Raw genomic sequence first — 9,871 nt, forward strand, 5'->3', positions numbered from 1 at the left:
TCCTCATCCTTTTCGAGCTGCTAAAGTGTTTTGGAGCTGCTACGTAGCTGTTTTGCTTCTTGCATAAAATGGAGTGTGTAACCAGAAGACTATAGATAGGCATGAGGCTATGCCAATGATGTCATGTTAGAATCATTCTTAGGATTGACACGACATATTAAGGGCATTTCTAGTGTAAGGTCATCTTTAGCGCTTTAGTGTAAGCCACTTTCTGCTTTGTAAAGTATTTCATTTAAAGAAGCAAGAGATCAAATGACATAGAAGAAACTTAACATTATTGTGCCTAAGTCTGTTTTCCATTCTGAACTTGAATATACCACAACGTGGCAGCTAAAAAGGAGAAGAAAAGAGATCCAACTGATAATCAGGAAAATGTGACTCAGAATGTTTTTTTTTTTCCTGTTACAGTAAACAAAGCTGCTTTCAGAGAAAGTCATGACAGTTCATTATAAACCGATCTTCTCTGGGAAGCTGATTTGTGACCAAATATTCCATCCTGACACAATTAGGTTAGGAAGCAAAGTACCATTACATCAGACTGCAAAAAATAATTTCATGTTGAAAGGAAGGCAATAAGTTCTGGTGAGGAGGGATCTCTTTGGGTTTTGTTTGGGTTTCTTGACAGCAAACCACAGTATGAGTTATTGTCAGTGGTTTGCAGTATAACAGCGTGACTTCTGTCTATCTTACTGCAGAAAGCTAGCTCTTTGAATCTGCCAGTAAAATTCAAGGTGATAAGCATCCTTCCAATATACCTTCTAATTTATTAAATGCAAGCTATAATAAAATTGAAGTCAGGTTTCAGTAAGGCTACATTTCTATTCAGGATGTGTAAAGCTTCTCAGGATGCCTTTACATCTTAAATCAACCCCAATCTGTTAAACTTTCACACTTAAGAAATGGCTTACTGGATCATTTAATGTTTTAAGGGGGTTAGAACGAGATGTACAACCCATGGCTTACAAGTGAGCCAGTATTTTAAATCAAACTTGGCATGATGGTTACTGCCTGGATTGGATTCTAAAGGCCAAAGATTGAGTAGGTCATCAAGAAAAGCTTCCCTTCTGACTACTGCCAGGAAGCCTGTAAATCCACTAAACAACATGTCTTGCAGCATAGACCATTCATTTCATTCAGGGGCAACATCCTAGAAGCTTTGAAGTCATCTTTAAAGAAAACAGAAGGGGCGCCTGGGTGGCGCAGTCGGTTAAGCGTCCGACTTCAGCCAGGTCACGATCTCGCGGTCTGTGAGTTCGAGCCCCGCGTCGGGCTCTGGGCTGATGGCTCAGAGCCTGGAGCCTGTTTCCGATTCTGTGTCTCCCTCTCTCTCTGCCCCTCCCCCGTTCATGCTCTGTCTCTCTCTGTCCCAAAAATAAATAAACGTTGAGAAAAAATAATAAAAAAATAAAAATAAAGAAAACAGAAGGAATCCTCTCCATGCTGAGGGCTTGTGGAGGGGACGAAGTGACAAAGCATTTGAGTCAGCCATGATCCGCCCCACCCAGGAGCATTTCCCCAGCATTTCCTTTTCTAAGAGAAGTAAGACCCAAAGCAGTGATTTTTTTTATTCCTTCTTCCCAAGGCTCTTCCTTCACATTTATAATACAGAAAAGATGTTCTCAGTGCCCAAAGAGAGAAAGAAAGATCCAGGAAAGGTCTGGCAGTATTTTTCAGTTTAATGGTTGGTCATGAGTTTCACCTGAGTATCTCTTATGAAGCATACCTGCTATGCTCAGAAGGAGAAAACTTTCAACAACAAAGAAAGCCACTTGAGTAATATTTTGATCGTGGTCATTTCTTGATGTAAAGTCAGGAATATCCTAACTGATAATGTCCTTATCAGAGAGAAGACAGAGCTGATAATAAATAGAAGCTCTACTTTTTAGTTCAAAAGCCAACAGCTGATTATCTGAGAGTAGATTAACTATATTGTAGATTCTCCACTCAGATATGGGGCTTACCTTTAGCAGAGTGTGGACCTAAAATTAAAAAGAACAGTCATTTTAACAGTGGATGGCCTGGCATGAAATCTAAGCTCTACCACTTCCTAGAAATGTGATCTTGGGCAACTTACCTAATTTACGTCAGCCTCACTTTCCTAATTTGTAGAATGGAGATAATACATATCTAACAGTGTTTGACATCTAGTAGACAGTAAATGTTTAGGTCTGGTTCTCCCAGATTACCTGTTTAGAGTCAAGAATGTTGAAGGCAGAAAAAAAAAAAAACCTGGTAAAGATGAATGACTAAATTTTTCTGTGTTTTGGAGCCATATTAAGAAGTTTTGGATAGTCTTTGATGCTTTTGCATAAAAATGCTATTTTCTCTCCATTCAATAATCAAAATTGTACAGTATTGCTTTTGAGGTACTACATTAAGAAGCTCCCTGTTGCATAATTGAATCCAAGCCTATTACCCAGTAAGGTGAACTGACCCAGGAAGCATATTATTCCCGCAGGAAAGCTGTGCTTCTAGACTATGTGCATCAAACCAAGATAGTGACTACCCTCTCGAGAAGACCCTGAACAGCAGTCCTATCAAATCTGAACGTGAAGCACTGCTAGTGGGTAAGGAAGCTAACACATGCATCCCATGTATTGGCTATGGTGGAGGGTGGAAGGGTTTTACCTAAGATGAATATACACGCTAAGCATTTAGGAAGCACAACAGTGCAGACAACAGGAGAAGAATAAGTATAGACTTTATAAAAATGGTAACAGCAGCTCCCAGTCCTTCTCAAGCTCCAGTGGTTGCTGGCACATCAAATGTGTGGGTGTAAGCACAAGAGGGGGTCTGCTGGAGAAACACATAGATTTTTTAAATCTCTATGCAAGGATAGCTGGGCCCCCTCATTCCACTCAGGGTTATGGTTCAGACTCTTCTTTGGCAGAGAGGTTTCCAGATGAGCCTCCATAGGCAGCGTGGGCCTCTCTGAAGTTTTTTTCCCCCCAGGTTACAGGCAGATGACTCTGGAGGCTGTCTATGGAGTGCTGGTCACTGGTGGGCTCTGATGAGATAAATGCTAGAATTGCTCTCATTATATAAAGATTCATTCACAGAGGCAGGATAAAACAAACAGTCAAGGAATCACACAGACCTGGTTTCCTGTTTGACCCTACCATTTCCTTCCTGAGCTTCAGTTCCTCCATCTGCAAAATGGGCATAATATTACCTATCTCAACAGGCAGCTGCAAGTATTAAATGCAATAATTCATCTGAATCACTCAGCACAGTGCATAGCCCATAGGAAGCCCTCAGTAAATGAGAACCACTTGGTACTTAGAGCACTCTGCACAAATGCTTGTTGACTTGGTATTCCATTTGGAAAACAGCAGCAGATTGAGGTCCTAAAATATTCAGTCATTCCCAGAAGACGGGTACTGGGTGTCAACAGATCATCCCAACTGCCTTCTAGGAAGCTGAGCCCCACAGCGGCCCCACCCCAACCTCCGGAGTTCTCTCCACTGATTGGCTTCTGCATATCTTAAAGATTTATCTGCCTTCTTTGGTAATGGATATTGTAGACAGATTTAACACTTTGATATGTTAATAAAGATGTGCAGGGGTATCTGCCATTGAGTCCTCAAGAAAAGTGACAACTTATTTCCATTTTACAACTCAGAGTTCTTTAACAAATTGGCTAGGCAACAGGGAGACCTGTCAAAGAGCTGAGGGTAGAATGAAGCCTCTGTGAACGGATAGTTGTAGAAACGAAGATTCTCAAGATAAGTGTTTCTTTTATTTTTTAAAGAATGTAGTCTTGGGCTGACAGAAAGGAAAATCTATTTTTTAAATTGGTTTTTTCAGTGTGAACTCACAAAAACTGCTTAGTGTTTTGAAACCTATGGAGTTATTCCTCAGCATCTGACAGACAGCCTGTCTTGGCCGTAGCACCTAGAATTCCTTTGGACATGGGCTGTCTTCTTTAGAATTCAAGTTTCTCAGTTTGAGTCACGGTATAGCAATTCAATTTACCTCATCATTTAAGAATAATGTAGTGTTATAAGTAATAGCATCCATTTCAAACAGATTTTGAACTCTATCATCAGCTTCTCCTGGATTCCCCAACCCACCTCCTTGCCCTCTAATATTTGGAGGATTTTCACAAAGAACTGATTTAAACTTCAAGCTACAACTCAAACTTGTGATATTCCTTATCAGTCACTCAAAGGCATAGACAAGTTATAGCCTATAAACCAAATCAAATTTAGCTTTTATTTCCTGGCAGTTCTCAACAAACTCAATTCTGGGTCTATTTAGAGGAATTTAAAAAAAATTAAAGAAAGAAATAGTAGGTCTTTGAACAATTTATATTCTACCTGTTGCCAGAGAAAGAAGTATTAGAACAATTAACGTGATGTCCAGAACAATCAACGCAGTATGGAGAGCTGCCAATCACCCCATAGTTATGCTGAGTAGAAACTGTGCAGATTCCCAGAAGCTGTAAACTTCTGTAAAAAAACATGTGTTACTTCAAGAGATTTAGTGCCCTAAGCACAAACAAAATGCTAGTGACCATTTGAGTGAGTGAAATGTTTGGCTTTTCTTTACAGAGCTACGCACAGAATAAAACCAAATATAATCAGCAAATTCTCTTGTGAGAGGCATGAAGTGAATCAGCCAAAGTACCTGATTTGTACTTTGGCCACAACAGCAAGATATTATTAATGCATAAGAGGCTCAAGTCCAATTTAAAGACTGTGCAGAAGAACTGCAAAAACCCAGCACAATCTAAATTCATTATAAAATTCCAAATTCATTGTGATGTGTAGAACTCAAATGGTCTTTAGCCATCATGAATGATGGAAGTGACTTCTCACATGCCAGCTTTTCTACATGTGATATTGTGTAGTGAGAGGCAGCATATGCAGTGTGTTGTTGTACAGATTAAATGAGTAATATATATATAATGTAGAATATTGCCCAGTCCATAGTACGTGGTATATGTGAGTTAGCTGTCATCTCAAAGAATATGATGCTCAAGTGTAACCTCCATGGTACTGTCACTATAGGGATTATCTCCACATTTCTTCATGTCCACCCATTTGGAGCAAGCATTGAATACATCTGTTCCTACTTGCACCGTCTAGATAATAAGGTATGTGGGGTCCTGAAATGGGCATGCAAGGGGATGTAGGGTATTTTCTTCATGCAGAAATTATTGCAGAAGTCATTAGTAATTGCTCTAAGGAAATTTTCCTCACCTATTCTCTCACTGCGATTCAGTGAGAATCACCCTCGTGCAAGTAGGGTGACTATCTGCTTCCATTTGTCTGAGACCGAGGAGTTTCCTAGGACTTGGGACTCCCAATGCCAGAAGCAGGAAGTACTGAGAAAACCTGAATGAACTGGCCACCCTACTTCCAAGATACATCTTAGAAGAATTTTCCTCCTCTCTTTAATTTACATATAAGCTGAAAATGAAGCAGTATCTCTCCCCAGTCAGACTTTTACACTGAGCCATTAACCACTAGCTAATGTTAATGTTCAGAATCGAAAGTCTTTTTTTTAATGCTTATTTATTTTTGAGAGAAAGAGAATGAGGGAGGGGCAGAGAGAGAGGGAAAGACAGAGAATCCCAAGCAGGCTCTGAGCTATCAGCGCTGAGCCTAACACAGAGCTAGAACTCATGAACATGACGTGAGGATCATGACCTGAGCCAAAGTCAGGCACTTAACCGACTGAGCCACCCAGGTGCCCCCAGAACCGAAAGTCTTATTCAAGTCATCACCATCACCACTGCCATTATCTATGTTGAAACAATCAAGGCAGGGGCAAAAACAGAACAGATGGGACAGTAAGTCTTCAATGCAGACTCAAGTTCTGCTCATAGCTGATCTCATGGGCCACTTCCTTCCCTGGATGCCTATGGGGGACCTCACAAAGCATGGGGAGCGAGGGTGTTAGTTCCCTAGAAAGTCCATAACACCTCACAGAAACAGGAGGGGACACTTGACCCCTCCGAATAAATAAACTATGATAATTTTTTTTTTTCAGAAGTCGCATTCAGTTAATCCTGCTTATGGATTGTATTCACAATTTCACAGGATCTAGTGCTCTGGAGATGTGCCTTTGGAATGCAGATTCCTGATAGTTGCATGTCCAAAATACTAAGCCATTTAAGCATATGTCCCCTTAACAGAGGCACTTGCCCACTTGGGAATCCAGCTATGCTGATGCATCCTGTTCATGGCATTTGTTTTAGTTCTAGCTAGAGCTCCCCCTCATTTATCTCTGGGAAGTGGTGCCATTCTGCAATTAAATAGCTCATTTGGCAGCAAAGGGAGGGATGGAATGTGAGTACCAAGACCCAGTGGTAGGTTGAAGTGGTATGAAATTGAACTATGTGTCAGTAAAAGTGATCTGGTCCTTTTTTTAAAAAAAATGTAAAAAAATAATGCATGCACATTACATTAAAAATGTAAGCAACATAGAAATATAGTGAAGGGAAAGTGAAAGTTACCAACAGTCCCACCCCTCAAGGATGACCACTGTTAACAGTTTAGCATATCTTATCTCAGACCATTTTCTATACATATGCTGCACCTATATTGTATGTATGTATCTATAAACATTATATATTTATGAGTTTGGAATGGAGAGTCAGCTCTATATGACATACTCTGCAATGTGTTTCTTTCACTTAACAGGCTACAGTCTACTCCTAGCACTAGGAAGAAAGCATGACCTCACTCCTACTTTAGGCCCATTTTCTCCTGAGCAGCTTCCTACCAGAGTAGTGACAGCACCTCCCAAAGAGAGCCTGCAGTGATGCCAACAGAACTGGCGGCTCCCTTGCGCCAACTTCAGGAATATTCAGTGTGGCAGCAGCTCAGGGTTTCTCTCAAGATCCCCTAGTACCCTCCAACTGAGCCCTAGTGCCCAAGGTTCACAGTTAGGAAGGTTGCTACTAATGTCAAGATGACCACCTGAAACAAGGGGACACCCTAAAGGGGTCCATACATTTTTGTTTTTATATTGGGGTATGTAAGTGAAGTGGGGAGAGGGAGACAATGCACAGAAGTAGGAATACAGAGAATTCCTTATTTCTGTCATTCTTCCTTTGTAAAGCAACGCATGTGTGAAGAATTCTGCTGTGCCTCCCTCCCCTCCCAAAAGGCTTTGCAGCTTCAGTAGGCCTGCACATAGCATCACCAGCACTGATCAGCTGGCTGTCATTCAGCTGGCTACAAACCCAAGCTTCCCTGCACAACTGACACCAGCTCTTTTCATTAGAAAGCTCAGTGGTGATAAGGCTCAAAAATATCATACTAACCGAAAGTAACTAGTCACAAAAGACTATATACATATTGTATGATTACAGATATATAAAATTTCCAAAAGATTCAAAACTGCAGTGAAAAAATCTGAGTCAGGGATGGGGAGTGATGATGGACTGCAAAGGGGCATGAAGGAAATTTCTATAGGCAATGGAATGTTTTACAATTGAATCGTGGTGATAGTTGCCCAATTATATACATTTACTAAAATTCATTAAACTATACACATAAAATTGGTGAATCTGTCATATGTAAATTATTACCTAAATAAAGCAGTTATGATATGCATAAAACAAAACCTCAGTGGACTCTGTCTGGAAGGTGGAACTGCTTTTGAATGGAGATCTTTCTGCCCCACAGATCTGCACCAGTGACGTGGAGTGTCTCATGAGCCGACTCCAGCACACCTTCAAGCAGGAAATGACTGGAGTTGGAGCCAGTCTGGAGAAGAGATGGAAATTCTGTGGCTTTGAGGGCTTGAAATTGACCTGAATCCCTTTGCCTAACAACCTGGGATCCTGCAAATACATGTGTGTTGGACAAGCTTAAAAAGTGATTTGTATTAGCAATGGTTTTCAAGTGGAAGTTGTTTTCAGTTTGCCAGTTCATTCCTGGAATATCTTTTGAGTTAAAATAAGGATCCTAGAGCAGCACCTCAAGCTACAGGCCCTAAAAAGAAATGGGCTCAAGCCTCAAGTGCTGTAACTTCCTCTCTTTCTGTCAATTGGTTGTCTTTTTTTATTAGTAGTATTGAAAAAGGCCTGTGGCTAAAGCGTATTTGGGGTGTTTTCAGTGTCTGCACTACTGCTGTAGAGTTTGGTATTTTTTTAAACACTGTTGACTGAAATGTTTTGATGATTTGTATGTGATTTGTGTTTCAAAACTCCCCCTCACATTATTGTTGCTACTGGTGAGGGGAATGAGAGGTACACTAGGCACGCCATGACTGACATTGCCTCTCTACTCCCCAGTAAGCCAGTAAATGAATAACACAGCATCTTCTAGAAGGTACCTGACCAGGCTCACCTTTTAAAAGACAAAGCATGGTTTGTGGCTTTTTGCAAAATTACTGTGAACCAAAAGTTGACAAATGTTCCAAAGTTATTTTCTCCAATATATCAGATTTAAAAAAAAAAAACCTAGATGTATTCGTAGAAAGCAAGTGTCCAGTATGACTGGCATGTGTATGTGCTATTCAGAATCACCTTGTATATAGTCTGCTTTTAAAGGAGGGCATGTTTAGTTTTCTATGAATTAAAACACATGCGTGCACATGTGTACATGCACGTACACACACACACACACACTAGCAGAAGGGATTTATTTTAACATGCTTTTGCCTCTAGCCTTCTTACAAAGTCTGTTGGTCCCTTTTCTTCTGCTGTCAGCGTGTTGAATTGCAAACTGTGTACTACTGTAAATATTATGTTTACTTCATGCTGAATGTTTGCAAAGAGTTGATATGAGTCTTAGTAGAAAACTCTTGGTAATGAATGAGCCCAGGTGTGTGATGCTTCTGGCAAATGGCTCAGCTCCATCCACCTGGAGTGCCGATCGCTGGGGACACCCCAGCTCTATGATGCCTACCGGCAGATTGCAATGGCAGAGCACACATGGACTGGTCAGGAAGTCCTGCTTGATGGAAACAAGAGGGAAAGGATGAAGATTTGGGGCTAGTATTTTGAGGCAGAGATGATCTTTTCTTGTGTGCTGTTGTTGGTGCTTATAATAACACAAGCATGCCCTCCCTTGTGTCTTGGTTCAAAGTAAAAGAATGTACTGAGTAAGCAAAGCCAATGAAGAGTACTTCCGGAAAATACTTTGTAAATGAGATGTCAGTAGTGTTCAAAGTTGTATTTTTAAAAGATAAATATTCCTTTTTATACATCAGTTTGGTGTTCTGTTTTGAATTACTTGCTCTCTAATCCTTTAGCAAATCATCTCAATTTCTTCTTAGGACTACCAGTATGTTGAAAGAAGATGCTAAACTTTCTGCCTTGACAAGTAGAAATAGGGTCCCACAGTGGCTCATTCATGCTGAAAGCTGACTTCCCCCTGAGGCACCCAGCTGTGGCAGGAGCAGAAAGTTGGGGTTATTTTTATACTAGCTTCCTCTGCTGAATCATCTTTGTCACCAACGCTACAGAGACTTTGATTTGTCAATCTCAGGGGTCCTGGAATGCCTTATTTTAATAATACGTATGAAATCAAGGGAAATTTGCCACGTATCAATTACTTCTTATTTAAATAAGTTAAATACACATAAATTTTCAACAACTATCACACCAAGGCCCCTTGCTGTCCTGAACTTAGAATACTTGTCCTACAAATGGTCTCTATTATCCCTGCCCGGGTGCCTGGGTGGCTCAGTCAGAGCGTCTGACTTTGGCTCAGGTCATGATCTCACTGTCCATGGGTTCAAGCCCCACGTCTGGCTCTGTGCTGACAGCTGGGGGCCTGGAGCCCGCTTCAGATTCTGTGTCTCCCTCTCTCTCTGCCCCTCCCACACTCATGCTCTCTCTCTCTAAGATAAATAAACATATAAAAAGATTATTCCTGCCAATTTAGTACAGGTGTACTCCTCCCAGCTT

General features: G+C 40.8%; 1 protein-coding gene across 10 annotated transcripts in view; it reads left to right on the forward strand.

The window, feature by feature from the left end:
* ENOX2 (ecto-NOX disulfide-thiol exchanger 2) overlaps positions 1–9,170 on the forward strand; it is a 286,573-nt gene extending 277,403 nt beyond the window's left edge. For all 10 annotated transcript variants that reach the window (XM_040468180.1, XM_040468176.1, XM_040468174.1 and 7 more), the window contains 3 exons: positions 2,459–2,567; positions 5,013–5,098; positions 7,641–9,170. In XM_040468180.1, the coding sequence (XP_040324114.1) occupies positions 2,459–2,567; positions 5,013–5,098; positions 7,641–7,772 (327 nt within the window). In that variant the 3' untranslated portion in view covers positions 7,773–9,170. The remainder of the gene's footprint in view (positions 1–2,458; positions 2,568–5,012; positions 5,099–7,640) is intronic.
* Positions 9,171–9,871: the final 701 nt, after the last annotated feature.

The sequence above is a fragment of the Herpailurus yagouaroundi genome, unplaced genomic scaffold, assembly GCF_014898765.1.
Source record: "Herpailurus yagouaroundi ecotype Mexico unplaced genomic scaffold, PumYag 67681, whole genome shotgun sequence".
Taxonomy (NCBI): domain Eukaryota; kingdom Metazoa; phylum Chordata; class Mammalia; order Carnivora; family Felidae; genus Herpailurus; species Herpailurus yagouaroundi.